General features: G+C 36.4%; 2 protein-coding genes and 1 long non-coding RNA gene across 3 annotated transcripts; 2 read left to right on the top strand and 1 right to left on the bottom strand.

Moving 5' to 3' along the window:
* Nucleotides 1–1,545: 1,545 nt before the first annotated feature.
* On the top strand, nucleotides 1,546–6,396 carry LOC103414648 (protein phosphatase 2C 70). The gene is made up of 13 exons (XM_008353012.4): nucleotides 1,546–1,748; nucleotides 2,738–2,927; nucleotides 3,036–3,209; nucleotides 3,315–3,490; nucleotides 3,586–3,744; nucleotides 4,623–4,766; nucleotides 4,859–4,920; nucleotides 5,004–5,139; nucleotides 5,320–5,414; nucleotides 5,523–5,638; nucleotides 5,716–5,845; nucleotides 5,967–6,021; nucleotides 6,134–6,396. Exons 1-13 carry the CDS (start codon nucleotides 1,617–1,619, stop codon nucleotides 6,287–6,289), a joined length of 1,725 nt encoding a protein of 574 aa, XP_008351234.3. The 5' UTR covers nucleotides 1,546–1,616; the 3' UTR covers nucleotides 6,290–6,396.
* A 7,839-nt stretch (nucleotides 6,397–14,235) lies between these two features.
* LOC103453192 (protein FANTASTIC FOUR 1-like) lies at nucleotides 14,236–15,852 on the top strand. Its single transcript, XM_008392742.4, has one exon. The coding sequence runs from the start codon at nucleotides 14,659–14,661 to the stop codon at nucleotides 15,718–15,720; it is 1,062 nt and encodes a 353-aa protein (XP_008390964.1). The 5' UTR covers nucleotides 14,236–14,658; the 3' UTR covers nucleotides 15,721–15,852.
* Nucleotides 15,853–16,309: 457 nt separating this feature from the next.
* On the bottom strand, nucleotides 16,310–16,773 carry LOC139190279 (uncharacterized). The gene is made up of 2 exons (XR_011574379.1): nucleotides 16,597–16,773; nucleotides 16,310–16,498 (listed from the first exon to the last, which is right to left on the bottom strand). It is a non-coding gene; the product is annotated as an uncharacterized lncRNA (long non-coding RNA).

The following is a 16,773-nucleotide window of genomic DNA, read 5'->3' as shown; positions in this document are numbered from 1 at the left end:
GGGAATTGATGTTAATTATGAAGTAACAGAAAGTCTATAAGAGCAACTCCAGCCTTCATTTTTGGACGGGGGACGGGCTGCAGGAAGGGGCCCGAGGGCCTGTTGATTCTTCTCCAGCCATAGAGGGCCCGAGTGAGAGTGGGAGCCCGAGCACAAGGGGAGTGGATAGTTGACAGGCCTGCAGCCCGAGGGCCAAGGCATTTTTTTATTGTTTTTTGTGTCAGCCCAAGGCCTTACATCCCCATTTCCCTGTTTTATTTTATTTTATATTATTTAAACAAACAAAAAAACTACTATTTTATTACCTATTGCCAGGGGGGAGGGCTCCAAGGGTAGAGATGCAAAAGGTAATTACTGTTCATTAATGGTAGTTACTATTCATTAAAGACAGTTACTGTTCAATAGGGTGGATTCAATAGTGGATTGCCAGGGGGGATGGCTCCAAGGGTGGAGTTGCTCTAAAGAGTCACTTTAAGAGTCTCCTTAGCATTTCTTTATATGCAAATGTTTTTCTCTCAATATTTACGTAAATATCATTGTTATACATTAAGTTTTACGTAAACATTGCGAGACGTAAAATTTAATTTAATGTTTATTACTATATATATTTGATTTAAAAACACACGCAAGCTCCCACAGACTTTTTTTTTTTTGGCTAATTTGACTCTAATCGTGTCAGTGTGATAACGTTTTATTAACTTGACCTACATACCCGACCACGTAGCAACTCTATCAACAATCAATTGTCTTGTGATTTAGGTTGAAAATACTTTTAGTTGAACCCAAATTGGTCGAAAGCAGGCAATGGTGGGTGTGAAATAAGGAGGTTTGGTAAACTGACACCTCCGCCACTTATCCCCAACCGGCCCTTCCCACTCACATTCCTTTCCGTGTAACAAAATTAAATACTATGCACATGCATTCTTTATTTTAACTATTATTTATTTATCACTCAATATTAGGATCTGCTAGTATTCTTTTTTACTAGAAAATAAGAGATTTTAGATTCAAATCTCGTTGATAGTGAATTTGACATTAAATTAGATTACCCATTGTGTGGTATATCCAAACTCTAAATTTCTTTAGTGTAAAACATATCGTTGTACTACAAAAAAAATTATTATTTATTTATTTGTTAATTTGTTTTTGGATTGGATCAGTTTTCTGCACTTAGCTTTTGATTTTTTATTTTGTTAGCTTTTTATATCATTAATTATATTCTAACAATAGTTTTTTCAATTCAAAGCAATGCCTCCCGACATTTGAAGCAGGAGGGTAATCGTGTGGAACTATAATATTTGTTTAATAATCATCGACAATCGTTTAATTTAAGCTTAATGATTGTTTAACTTATGATCATTTTGTCTAATGAAAACAAATATAATTTTTAACAAAAAAAACTTAAAAAAATTTAGAGAAATAGAAATATTTTTCACTTATACGGTAAAGCGTCCTTTGAAAAACCGAATACCTTTTTTATATGAACAAGTAAATAATAAAAAGAAAATGGAAAAGTAAAAAAAAAAAAAAAAGAAGGAAAAAATGTGCGACCATTTCAAAGCGAGCTTCTCGCAAACTCGAAGACAATCTCTATCTGGTGGAGAGGAGAGAGATCGATGACGATGACGATGCTAGTGAGCATTGTCGGTCTTCTTCTCCTTATGCTTCTTCTGATCCTCCTCCTCATCTTCCTCGCCTGCAAACCATGGCGCTTCTTTTCCTCCTCCTCTCGTTCTCGCACTATCAAGGTATTCTCGTCCTCCCCTCTTTTCTTTCCACTATTTCCCCCAATTTTTTTTTTTTTCAATTGCGAAATTCTCAGAGGTTCGATTTCGATCCTCCTCTCCGTTCGAGAGAGCGCCTATAGTGCAATGTTCTGTTTGGTTGCCGAGAAAACGTAGGAAAGACGGAAGGAAAATTTGAATGTTTTGACGCATCGGGTTTGACCTTGTTTGATCACTGGATTTCGGGTTTTTTTTTTTTTTTCCGTTTTAATGGGAATTTCTGGTGTGTTTCGGATTGCTAGTTAGCTTACAGCCTAAGACTTGTAGCTTTGTTCCACTTTGATCAGTTTAGCTCGGAATGTGCAAGTAGCATTTGTGGTGATTCGAGTGTGATCAATGATTTGATGCGTATAATTAATTTCGTTTCGTGTTTCAATTGGTTCCCTCGAGTTTTTTCGGTTTTGATATTGTGTTTCGGGGTAAAGTTGAAGACTTTGAAGCTGGGAGTTCGAGCTTTTGTGGGTTAATGTTACAGCTTACTTGTTGTTTTGTGTTTATGCTGATGTATGTATGTGACTCTGTTAAGCTGTTTCTTCATTTCACATTCGAGCGGGGGCTGATTTCAATTGTTGAAGGTTCTATCATTATATGTTTTCTATTGTTTAGTTTTCTGCGTTGCGTTTGTTATCTCCGAGAAAGTAATGAAATCAGAAGCCTATATTGATAAAAGAGTAATTGAAACAGTGCCAAGGTGTGGTGCCCGAGTGCACGAGCTTTATACAAGAGACTACAAAGTAACAAAACTACACACTCTGACAGAGTGTGAAAAGGCTAGGTGTTATGTGACCATTTGAAAAGTCAAGCCATCTCACTAGATGATTGTTGTCTCGCATCTCTATTAATATTCTCAATGATTACCTGAATACCAAGTGCTTCCCTTTGGATATATGATTTATCATTTGGTTTACCCAGTAATTATTAAGCTGTTTCACACCTTGTGATTCTTCGTTTAGGTTGGTGAGCTTGAGAGACCCCTTGTTTCGGATGATGCTGATTTGGTCCGGAACCAGGGCAATGAGCTTCCAAGAGGTTATGATCTAGAGGGAGCATGCTTTCCAAGTGAAGGGAATTTTCGCTCACCCCGACCACAAGGACTTGTGCATAAGCCAAGGCTTCCCACTGCACCTCCCATTTTGACTCAAAGTAATTAAGTTCATCAAGTGGAATAACTTTTAAATAATTCTTTTACTAGTTGCATTTAAGTGCAATTTCAATCCTTAGCAAAATCAGACATTTATGCTTCACTTTCAGGTGATAGTTTCGTCCTAGATGTGATTTCTGATGCTCCAGAGGATATTTTGGTTGGTCAGACCCTGAAGCGTCCATTGGCAATCCAGCAGTTACTGGAAGAGCAGAGGAACAGTAGACAGAGTTTAGAACAAGAGAGATTTCAAGAGTTTCTACCCAAGGATACCTTGAATCAAAGTAATTTCTTATCCCTTTCACATGTTTGAAGTGTTTTTTCTTCTAATGGTTTTATACAGTTGAGTGTGTAAAACACGTGATCATATTCTTCTTTTAGAAGTGCAGGAACCTGCCTCAACCTGGAGGTCATATCCGGTCCTTCCCACGGACTTCGTTGTTCAGTACAGTCAACAAGTTCCTCCAGGCTTCCTATGACCCTGGGAAGGGTTCCTCCAAGTGATTTATTATTGAAGGACTCGGAGGTGTCAGGAAAGCATGCATTGATAAACTGGAATTCAAATGTAAGCATAACAACTACTACCTCTTTGAATTTATTGGCATTGCATCTGTGTATTTGTTATATAATAATAATGTTAATCCTGATCATTGGCTGCAGAAAATGAAATGGGAGCTGGTCGACATGGGTAGCCTGAATGGAACACTTCTGAACTCTCAGCCAATCAATAATCCTGATTCTGGAAGTAGACATTGGGGTAACCCCGTGGAGCTTGCAAGTGGAGACGTAATAACCCTCGGAACGACCTCAAAAGTGTTTGTAAGTCAGTGTGCCTTTATATCCGAGTGAAGAAAAAAAAATGTACATATGCATTCAGTTGTAATATAACATTACTGTTTTTGCTTAATAGTAATAATTTTCATGCTAGTTCAATTATATTTATGCATAACATACACAAAATAGAGAAATGCTGACATTCTGGCTGGGCGACATAGATACACTTTTAGGACTCCGAATTTCTCACATTAATCTGATTTTACTTTGGCCGTCTGTTGCTTCTGCTACCGAGAAGAATTTTTATTAGACAATATACGTTTCAATGAATACAAGTACTTGGATTCATATGGCATACAAAATAGTTGCAAGACCCAAGACTGCTTGTTCTAACCTGCCTGTGTAAATATAATAGGACAAACCTACCATTATACCATAATGTTCTATGATAAAGAGACCTAAATTCTATGCTTCTTAGATGCCCCCTTTAATGATTCTATGTATATAGTACCCTTTTCCATGGTTGACTAAGCACAGAGAAAAGGTGAAAAGAATAAACATATATGGTTCCAAAATAATTTGGGGTAGCATAGTAGTATTTATGACCAAGTACCTTTAATTTTTTGACAAAAAAAAAAAGGACCAAGTACCTTTTATTTTGTTGGTCTGCAGTTCCTTTTGTCTGTACAAGCGCCTCTTTTATTGAACATAACAAACAGGTTTCTAATAGAAAACCGATCTAAAGTCTTGATACTATACATTATGTTATGTTGTGGTAAGGCTTTGATTGATCATGGTAGTTGTTTATTCTATATATTTTATCCTAATTCACTTAGTTGGCTTTATAATGAGGATATCTAGTGTTCACAATTTGTATTGTATAGGTGACATAACATTTGCTAATTTCCTACCCTTTGTGGCAGGTTCATATTGCATCTGAAACTGAGAGTCAGATCCCCTTTGGAGTTGGCGTGGCTTCAGATCCCATGGCTCTGCGTCGTGGAGGGAAGAAGCTTCCAATGGAAGATGTGTGCTACTATCAATGGCCTCTTCCCGGGGTTGATCAGGTTTCAGAGCTTATGTCGTTGTGCTTCCTTCCATTGAAATACTTTTGCAAGTTTCTGAAAGAGCTAATATCACCTAAGTTCTTGCCTTTCAGTTTGGACTTTTTGGTATCTGTGATGGACATGGTGGAGCAGAGGCTGCTGGATCTGCTAGCAAGTTAGTATTTCTTTTACAATTTAAGTGTCCTATGTTTCTAATGGATGCTTTTGTAGTTACCTAATAGTCCTGTTATTTTACAGGCTTCTTCCTCAGATCGTTGCTAACATTTTATCAGATTCGCTAAAAAGGGAGAGGGTCTTGTCACTATGTGATGCTTCAGATGTTCTCAGGGATGCATTTTTTCAGACAGAAACATGCATGAATCACCATTACGAGGTTTTTCTTTTCACTCAATTTACCTTGGTCCATTAGTTGCACTTTTTGTGTTATTAGAAACTGAAGCATTTGATTCACACACATCTAAAATTGATTCCTTTCTCATATGCATTTCAGATGCTTCTGTTACTAGCAGTTAAAGTTTGTGGTTTGCATAATATAATGGACCATCTTTTGCAGGGCTGTACTGCCACTCTGCTTCTGGTTTGGACTGACGGTGGTGACAATTTCTTTGTGCAATGTGCAAATCTTGGAGATTCAGCTTGTGTTATGAAGTATGTTTTCATCAATTCGTCTTTCCATTAGGATAAAAGTAAACCTGCCTTTCCCTGTTTTAAACTGCCTTTCCCTGTTTTAAACGGAGTATGATTTAATTGTGGAAGTGTTGATGGGAAGCTGATTAAGATGACCGAGGACCATAGAATTAGTAGTTATGGTGAAAGACTCCGAATCCAGGAAACAGGAGCCCCGTTGAAAGAGGGGGAAACACGCCTATGTGGTAATGATCACTTCCATTTGTTTGTGAATTACATGATTAGATGTTGGTAATCCCTCACGCTTGCTCCAACTATTCAGGTTTGAACCTTGCTCGGATGCTTGGAGACAAATTTCTTAAACAGCAGGATTCCCGCTTCAGTTATGAACCATACATTAGCCAAGTAGTTCATATCAATCAAGCGAGCAATGCCTTTGCGATAATGGCCAGGTTATTGTGCCTTTTGATTTGACTTTGTCAAAATTTTACATTCTGAACTTCAATACTGCACAAGAGAATAATACAATGCTTATGCTTAATGGAAGATTAACTCTGGAATTTGGGTTTGCAGTGATGGCTTATGGGATGTAATTAGTGCGAAAAAGGCGATTCAGCTAGTTCTTCAGGTAGTATCTTTATTTCTTTTCCTTTACTTAATTTTCTGTGAGAAGGATCGATATTTTATAATTACTGGCTTAACGTTATTCTTTCTGGCTCTTTTGACTTGGTGTTGTACAGACGAAAGAGAGATACTCGATGGACAGGGAGAATCTGGCAGAGAAGATTGCTAATATTTTGTTGAGTGAGGCTAGAACAGTGCGAACAAAGGATAATACCTCTATAATTTTCTTAGATTTTGATACTTCTAGGATCTCGTGTGAAGCTGAATCTTGATATGAATTTAGATATATAAGTTATAGTTTCAACACAGAAATAGGATGTTTCACCATTGTTGATCTTCCGATCCCAAAATATAATAGATACAGTTTTACTTCAGTAAACTCTCTCTCTCTCTCTCTCTCTCTCTCTCTCTCTCTCAGGTTTGAAAGCAAGTATGCTCCTTTGTCTCCTATATGCTGAGATTTTAGCCACTATATCTCGATCATTGGATCCTAGGATGAGGATTTGATGTAAAAAATCTTGGTATATAGGAATGGGATACACCGGGACATTTAATCAGTACTAAATGTCGCATTAAGGGCTAGTATGATACGTAGGATTGGACTGGAATTGATAACTCTCTAAACTCAATGCATGTTGAGGAGAGTGATGACAGAATTATCAACTACAGGGTAGAAGATGGATTACTCATAAATGGAGCTTACCCATTCCAATCCTTTCCAAAATGAAGGATTCGATGGGATCAGTTTTCTTGATGTTTAATCCTCTTCTAATCACCTCTAAATAAAAAATCATTCACTTCTACTTTCAATTTGCCCAGAAAATGGAGACCTATCCATTCCAATCCAGTTTTGCTTATCAAACGAGTCTAATGCAAGGCCTACATATTCTTCAAGTAAGGGCTGGTTTGGTATTGTTGTGCTTTGAAAAAAAATTGCTTCTGCTGTGCTGTGAGAATAAACTCATTTTTGCAGCTTCATGTTTTCAGCTTTTTTTCACAAAAAACTGTGAAAATAAGCTGTTTTTAAGTGTTTACCACACATTTTTTAGCTCAGTTTTTTTTTTATACCTATTTTTTATAAAAGCATCCCAGTACCAAACCATTACTAAAACATGTTTATCAACAAGCAAAAATAGAGGATGATGATCTAACAACAATTGGCATGATAAATATCATACTTGTATTGGTTTTACTAATTTTGTAATTTTCCAGTATCGATCTGTTTCCTTAAAGTTAATGTTTTATTTTTGTTTTTTGTTACGAAAATTATTTTCCATCACTTGATACAGTTTTCTATGGACGGATAATTTTTTTTTAAACTGTTGGCAAGTGCCTTCGCCCATGAGCGGTAAGTCTCGGGTTCGAGACTTGGGAGCAGCCTCTCCATAAATGGGGGTAAGGCTAGCCGACATTCACCTCTCCCAGACCCTGCGTAAAGCGGGAGCCTTGTGCACTGGGTACGACCTTTTGTTCTCTTATTGACTATTCAAAAATATCACACACTTCTTATACAAATTTTTTCTTATATTTTATAAATTTAAAATGCATGATAACATTTTTGAATTGTTTTAATAACATTTTCACCCTTTTCTGTACATGGCGAGACCAAGTCTCTTCAAAGGATTCTCAAGGATCTATAGACAAGAAGTAGCACATCATATTATTTTGATTCTTTATGCAAGAGCCTATATTTGGCTAGATTCATTTTATCTTTTTCTGAAGAAAGAAAGAAATAGGGTTCGGAGTTTAGACCGCTCACTGTAGTTCTACCCATAAAAAAAATAGGGTTCTCATGGCAGGGATTTATTTGCTTTCTTATCATTGGCTTCGTTGTTCCTGAACTGAAAGTGAAATATATGCACCAGCAAACATGAAAAAGAAAAGAAAAATTGGAAAGTGAAATATTATTAATAATTAATTCTGCTGCATATAGTATTATGGTGTGTCGCATTCATGTTAACTGACTCATATTTGTTCTTTATAAAATTTAATTAATCACAGGTTTAATGGGACAACGATCTTTCTTTATCTTTATTAAGTTTAACCATAAAATCGACCAAAACAAAAGAATATGATGCAGCTACCATTTACATGTGTGTGTGTGTGTATTATATGTTTGACTTTCTTAATGCTAGCTACTTGCAATCTTTACAATGATTTAATATGTTACCACTATTTTTAATCATGATCGATCATGATCGAATAACATATGCTTAACTAATCCTCCAAGTTTATAATTTTTGGATAACTCGATGAGGGAAATTTTCAAACATAGTGGACTGTTATTCCTCATTATCACTGTCAGCTAGTCATGTGATTACTAACCTTACTTTTGTTCTGCTATTTTCAAGGCCAAATGCAGAAACTCCAGCTCAACTTTGCTCATCTAGAAATACGTATTATATACGGATAATGATTTAGTTCAATGATTACTACTAAAATATGGTAGTGGAAGAGGAAGTCACAAATCACGCATGCAATCGACTTCTGTTTTTTTCTTTGATATTCATAATCGATCTAAAAGGGTACGTAAATTTAAATTGAATTCTCCAAATTTTTATCCTAACCTCACATCAAACTTTTGTAAATTCTAAATTATTCATGGACAATAATGAATTTCGATGCGATTCAAGTCATAAAAATAATGGGGCGATCAGATTGTGCGTATGCATATCACAATTCTCACTGGAGTTCGAATCTGGAAACATCAACTTATAATCTGCATCAAGTTTTTTTGCTTGTGATAGTAAAGCAATGATATTTTTATCGTTATAACTTGGAATCACGATTTGTAGGCATTCAAATTGGCCCGTAAAGTTAGTAGCACGGTTAAACCTAAACCAAATAAGCTCTGTGAACACAAAACAAAGTTAAAAGTTAAATCCTACAAGCTCTCACAATGAGAGAATGGCTTACGAGTTGAGATTAAAAATTAAAAGCTTATTTAGTCACCATCAATAAAGACAAACCTTCGACTGCGGTGCTTACTTATGTGTACTGCGTGCTTCTAAAAGTTTTTTTCATAGGGCTCAATCGTGGTTTACTGTTAACTTTGTAATTAGATTAGCAATAAAATAAACTAATGGCCATTACTTGCATGACATGTTTGCATGGATTACGTAGGCTTTCATTGCTTAGTCCGGCTGTTATTAATTTAAATTAATAATTCAAAATGGAAGGGAAAGGTGAGGCACTAACATCATAACATGGGTCAAAATTCTAAAAGGTAGGTGTGAGTGCTTTATTTATTTAGTTGCTTGTGTAAGCCATGAACTGGATCCTCTTGTCTTTCTCAGTAAAGTCTTAATTAAAATACAAATGATGTTTATTTGAAAATAATTAAAGGCTTAACTTTAGGCTTTCATTTAAAGCCAAGGGGACATGACGTTTGCTTTGTTAAAGATTCTCTCCAATACAAAATCTGTGATGGAATCTGATGCAGTTTTATCTCTCTCTCCCTCTCTGTTTTTCTCTCAACCAAAATGATTAGGAGGAAAAATACAGATTCTGATGCAGGCTTGATGCTCCCTTTGTTATTCAATTAGTTTGCTGATGTAGAAGATTTTTGTACTAATAGAGAGCAATAAAAAAGTATGATCAATTAGAGGTGCCAAAAGGTTATTAATTAATTTTCAGGTTTTTGCTTTGGCAGTGTTTACTTTGAGATCGAATTACTATGCTTACGCCCCCAAGCTAGAAATCTATGAAGTGCCATAAGATTCTCGTGAAATGTTGCACCACAATTGGAATTGTAGTATTCGACAATAAATTTTGTTGCTAATGAATTAGTCAATTTGAGCCTATCTTTTACATGATGATCTCCGTTTATTTTGAGCAACTTCTTGTTATAAATAATTTTTAATGGTTAATATTGATGATGTCTCTTGACCTTGCGATATTAATTTGTAATTTTCTCTTTTTATGAGCTGTTAGTCCTATTGTTTAACAAAACAAGAAGTAAGATAAAATTGAACAGACAGATGATAATAGATGGTCAAATTTTCCTTCTTGGATTAACAGCATTCGAGGACCATAGTACATGGTATTTGACCTTAAATTGCCCTTTAGACGAAAATCCTGCACAAATGGCTCCGAGTTTCGTTCCAAAATATCTCAAAGATAATGAAAGCATCCATGAGTTCAATTATTCTTTCTAAATTCTACTTGAACAGTAAATGCATGTTGCTATCGACAATTCTTTTAGTTGATAGAGTGAGAATCTGCAACATATATGGTCACTTTTAGTCTGTATCATAATCATAGATTCATATGCTGATTTTCTTATAAAATACGAGAAGAGATTGCTTTCATTACATCATGGACAATAGAGAAGAAGATATAAGTTAGTTTTTTCTTGTCATCTTTTGTATTTTTATTTATATTTGAAGGCAATGAAGTAATTCTACACTGCGCTGTCACCAGCGCAAATTGGAAATTAACATAAATTAAATGAGCAAAAATTAATTGGATAATGTGAAAAAAGAAAGATGATTCAAATTAACTTCATATAGAAAATGGAAATTATTAAAGACAAAAGCAAAACTAATGACGTTATAGAACATTTTCTTCGCAAAGAAACAAGACAATGAACAGATTGCATCATTGCATCTCTGGTGATTTAATTAATCCTCCCATTAGTAAATAAGGTTTATAAGTTTTACTTTAGTTTGGCGGAGTTCTCCATCTATCTGTCAACTGATAAGCCAGAAGAAAGTCACCGCAGCAACTCATCAAGCACTCTCATGCAAATTCTTGGCCTTTTCAGCCTCTTAAACCTCTATTATTATTAACTTAAATGTAAAATAAAATTATGAGAATGCATGTTTTAACAGCATGCACTCGATCGACCAAAAGAGGTCGGTGATATATTAGTATGAAACAAAATATTGTTTAAAAACAGTACACTTTTTACGTCAATACGAATTAATTCTGCTAATATTATACATATTTTCATTGGTCAGCATAAATTATAAAAACACAAGGCAACGTGCAAATGATACAATATTGTCAGCAGGTACACATAAAAAGAATTTGATTGCCGGATGCTCCTGCTGGTTTCCTTTTTACTTTTTCCTCCAATTGCTCAGCTTTCTGCTCTAAAATTTCTATACTGGGAAACCCACATCACTCACCACCACAAAACGCCCTCCAGTAGGAGCAACCAGTACTCCTAAAAGCAACATTTGTAGGATAGTGGTCCTAGACTATTCTGAGCGTATGCTTTAGCATTTAGGGTAGGTCACTTGTTGTCTTCCCACATGCTTTAGTATTTGGGGTGGGCATATGCTTTTAGCATTTAGCTTGAGCTGCTTTAATTTCCATTTTTATCAATAAGCAAGCCTTAAATAATCTTTTAGCTAAAGAGAGATCAAAGAACTTTCTCGGGGAACTTTGATATAAAGAAATTTCATCATGTCAAGTGGATGCAATATTTCTTTTTTGTCAAAATATCTGCAGTGTTTAGTTTGAATATATATGCTATGGAATTTGAACTATAACAAAAAAATTTGAAACATATGTATGTTATGTTTTAACTATAGGCAGCACTGATCGCTCTTGCAGTCGTGTTGGTATTTCATTTTGGTATAGTATTTGATAAATATGAATGATATGATTTTAGAGAAAGAAAGAGAAAAGAACCAACGTGAGGACTTTCCTGTCACATGGAAAGATGAGTCACATGCATGCAATGTTCCGCTAAAATATATTTTGTTAAGAAGTTTAAATAAAAAATAAAACTTAAAATATGCGCATTATGTTTTTATTAGGTAGTACCAATCACTCCTGCTTAATTAGTGGCAAAGCTAGACTTTCATGCTTAGGAGGGATGCTAGCTTGTGGCCTGTAAATAGTTCCGTCTCTCCTCATTTTTCCACTTGGCACATAAGTCTCCACACGAGTTTTTCTTTTGAGAGAGAGATACATTGAGATTATGTTTGAGTGAGGAATTTCCCAAGTCTCAAAAAATTGAGTCCAATTTAGTACAAAATGGAATGTAGAATGTAGATAGAGTGAATTAGGAACGCCTTCTATAAACAAACACAGACATGTAAGAAATATTTACAAATTTCTACTTAGAATGTATCATTTATAATTCTCTCTCATATGTCTTTATAATGCTCGGCATAGCCAATCTCCTCTAACTACATTTTTGGTCCATTATACCAATTTAGACTCAATACCTTAAAATTTAGAACTTTCTTAATCAAAGATATAGCCTTAATTAGGTTTGAATTAGCAAGGCACATAGCCGGCCGACATACAAAAGGGTAACCTAGTGGAGGATCACTTAGCTTTTAACATGTCTACCTAAGTGTCCGTACAATTAGTGCCGTGGCTCTACAGAGAATTAACAGTCATAATAAAAGTTTGCATGGCCTTTTGGGATTGGTGCAAAGTGATGGCAGGAACATAATTAATAATTGTTACCACAAACCAAACGTACAACCCCCCAAGCTGGAGGGAACCACATCGATCGCCTTTCCAACGCACAAAATTGAAGAGAAAAAAAGAAAAGAAAAAAGATAGTACTATTCATGTACCAATTTTTATATCTCAAATATTTTTATTAATTTTTATATATTGATATTCTTCATTCAACGTTTGAGAAAATTGAGAGAACAATGTATGAAAAGTAAAAATATGTGTGTGAATAGCATCATCCAAACAAATTAAATACGTTACACGATTGAGAGATTCTTTCAAGTTTCAAGGTTGTAATCAAATTGAAGAATAATTTCCGTGATTTCGAGTACTTGTGTTGAGAAATATTCCGAGCAGGCAGGCATGAGGCATTATTATGACTATATTTGAACAAGATAGGCTAGTTTTTGCTGGATCATTCATTGGGGTGGGACTCAGCACTCCATCACCCCTCTCTTGTTTCAAAGATCCATAGGAAAATATACCCATGGGATTCTGTCTCCCTGCTGAAGCTAACTAAGTTTTATTTCGCCGAACATAATTATTGATGCATGCTGCATGGATAGTGTCCCCTCTCTATCCCCCTTCGATGCATGCAGCATGAATCTTCCCATCTTGGTCTGGTATACATAGAATAATACGTAGATTACAATCTAGGTAATGTTTTTTTCGTTAGACTGATTTAGAATTTATTTTATTTTTTTATTTTATCAAATGATAGATTTTGTTAAATTAAATGTTAGATTAATTATCAACAAGGTCTGAACCCACACCATCAAGCAAGAGCAACACCTTTTACCACTGTGGTAAAGGGCCACTTGCTATTGTTCAAAATTAACAAAACCAATAATCGAGCTTTACTTGTAGGCGTTGATAATAGCACTGTACTGCGGTTAGTTAGATCATCTATCAAGAAGAATAAATGTACTAGACTACCATCTCACAATAAGGGGAATGACTTACATATCTACACCCCCTTTAAAATATTACAATGACATTTTAAGTCAATATTACAGTGACATGTAGTTTAACTATCATGCACGACATTGTATTATTGCTTTGGAACATCATGATGGCATCCTAGAGATGTCTTCAAGTGATCACTCTCCACAACAAGAGCATCCAAGAAGTTTGGTATTTTATGTCATTCAATTTGGACTACACATTCAAATAAAACATAAGGTGATAATATATTCCCCTAGATTCCTATGTTTACTATATGGATGGAGGCTAATTAGTCGACTGTGTGTATACAATCTGTGGTCAGCAAAATATATAAATAAATATGCGCAAAATCTAGTAATTCCACTCAGAAATTTCAAAGGGTGTGTGCTGATGTATTTCTTTTTCCTCTTTTTTTATATATTATATAACGGATTGACGGACTCGTATGGCATATGGATCATACATAAAAAAACTGGTCTCTAGCTACACAGTGTTGTAGTATTTAATTGATAAATCTTATATTTCAGAAACAGAAAAAGCAATATCACTGTCAAGAAATATTTGGCGGAATCCTTTTCTTCCTTGCCCCTTGTCGGCTTTCATTTGGAAAGGAATAGGAAAGCTGGTAATTTAAAAGAAATGATAAATTCCATGTGTCTCTCTCTTTAACTACATTCATGCATGCCCAGATAAGGGCATTTTATGTCCACATGAGATTTGGGAAACAGAGAAGAAAAAGAAGTTCTTTTGCTTAAAATTTCGAATTCCTTATATTAACACGATATTTAATTATTTAAAGCTCCTTGAAGAGCTTACTTGTGAAGATTATTTTTTTAAACTCCTTTTCTTGTCTAGTTGGAGTGTGTAGCATACTAAGAATTGTATAATTCAAGTGGTGTAAAAAAGGCCTCCTGCCCGCCTGGGCCACCTCTGCTTCTAAGATCTACACCTTCCACCTTGGAGGACTACAAATACCCACACTCCACACCCTCTCTTTTCACCCATGCTCAATCCCCTCCTTCCTCTCTTCTCTCCTCCCTCTCCCCCCCCCCCCCCCTCTCTCACTCTCCAAACAACACAAAAACCTCCCCTTGTTCTAATTTCCTAACACCAGCAAAACAGAGTCCTCTGCTTTTACCCTGTTTCTCAGACACCACAAAACAACAAAACCCCTCTATCTGAATCCTTATTTTCCCTACACCCACTTTTTCATTTCGTTTTCCACCTCAAAATTTGATTACCATTTTTAATTTCCTGGAAATTTCCAGCGTATATGGCGACAATCGTGTGCCAAGGTCTGCAGTCATGCCTGGATTCTCCTCACCTTGTGGAGCCAAGAACCCTAAGGCTAAAACTTTCTGCACCGGTAGCTCATCACTTCTCTCCAATTACCCCCCAAGAATTAGGAATCAAAGCTTGTTTCTCTGAAGAGAAATGCAATAATTATGAGGAAATCAACAGCAATAAGGGCACCTCCAAAAAATCTGACATGGGTGGCTGGAGTTTCCTCCAAGCTATCTCCAAACCCTCACTAGAAAACCCTACTGCTGAGGTGGACAAAGAAAATACTTACACCCCTCCTAGGGTTTATAGGAACTCATCAGCTACTAAGCTAAATGAGAAGAGCTTGGAGTTGTGCACTGAAGACTTGGGCTGCGAGACCGGCGCCATTATCACAGAAAGCTTCAGCATTTTCTCACCAATGTATGAATCAGAATCGAATGCAGCGGCAAGGGAGCATCAAAATAAGCATAAATTTTCGGGTGCAAAGAAGGCGAATAATGTTCACAATTTCCCACCTCCATTGACAACAATAAGCGGCGAGGATTCTCTACACTTTAGGCCTCACAGGGAAGATGGGAGGCTGATCATCAAAGCTGTCAAGGCCCCTTTAAGTCATTCATGCTTCCAAGCTGAAAGAAGCAATGGCCGCCTTCGATTGTGCCTTTCAAAAACCTTTACTCCCAGTTTTGACTCAGAGGAAGAAGCAGCAGCCATTCAAGAATACAATGAAGGGTGTGAAAATGACATAATTGAGGAGGAAACAGAAGAGCAAGATCAAGAAGTGGTGGGAGAAAATACAGAAGAAGAATTGGTAGAACAATTAGAAGGCGATAAGGAGGAGGAAGAGGAAGAAGAAGAAGAAGAAGAAGAAGGGAATAGTTCAAATGTGTGTTTGATAGAGGGTGAGGAGGTGGATGGGAATAGTTTGAATGTTAGGGGTAAAGATGGAATAGAAAAGTTTGAAAGGCCAAGCAGGTGCAAAGAAGGTGGCGGTGAGTGTGAGAAGAAAGGATTGTTAAAGTATTGGGAGCCCTTTTGGGTGGCTACTTAAGTTGGATTATTAATAATTAAAAGTTTATTAAGTATAATATTGGATCTCTCAGCCGTGTAATCAAATTTTCACAATTTTGTGTTTGTCTTTTCTCTCGTTCTATTCTATAAATTTCCTTTTTAGCGTCCATAATGTATCTTTGTGGTAGTCGGTACTCTCTCTCTCTCTCAGAGACAGAGAACATAAATGATCATACTTTCTTCAAACGAATTTCAATGACATGGGTATTTTCAATTGAATAAAGAGCTAAAACACTCACAAATGGGAGGTGGTTCTTATATTATTGCAGTAATTAACTTACGATTTCATTTAAACGAAAAACGAAAGTTTATAGTTGCTCTCCACCAAGGCAACTAAATGGAATGACATAACTCATCCATACATGCATGCAAAATAATTCTGGCTCACTGCGTATCTCCTGCAGAAGGCTTTTGGCAATAATCAGGTGAGATCTGGGTGGACCCATTGGAAACTCTAATTAAGACACTATGGCCTCGTTTGGCAGCTCGGACTGTACTGACTATTTCTGTCGGATATGATAAATAGCCACCGGATAGTACTGACTAAATTAGTCGGGCGTTTGGTGCAGTATCGGATTAATGACCGTATTATTTATACTGTGTTTGGTTTTATACCGGATAGGCTAAATCAAACTTAAAATTAAATTAAACTTATAAAAATAAAAATTAAATCTGAAACCATCCCTTCTTCTTCCCCGTTCTCTCCGCCGCACCCCTCAAACGCCCTCCCTCTCTCTCCCTTCTTCTTCCCCGCCTGCCTGCACATCTGGTGAGCAACCATGAGTCATCAGATCCACATCAACCCAAATCAAGATGCAACAAACGAAACAAACTAACGATTTGTTGACAAGGTTACCTCCTGCACTGCAGCATCGCAAGTGGAATGGACTGGCGGCGGTTTGACAGAGAGAAGGAGAGTAGTTTGTTGGCGTTTTGAGAAGAGAGGTTTCCCAGACACCATGCCGGCCAAGAGAGTGCATGCTTCTTTGTAAGACCCAGTTGCAGGGGAGGACGACGACGGCGACGGGGAGGA

Source organism: Malus domestica, chromosome 13 (genome assembly GCF_042453785.1).
Source record: "Malus domestica chromosome 13, GDT2T_hap1".
NCBI classification, from domain to species: domain Eukaryota; kingdom Viridiplantae; phylum Streptophyta; class Magnoliopsida; order Rosales; family Rosaceae; genus Malus; species Malus domestica.
Note: the sequence above shows the minus strand (reverse complement) of the source record. Positions and strands in the feature narration are given on the sequence as shown.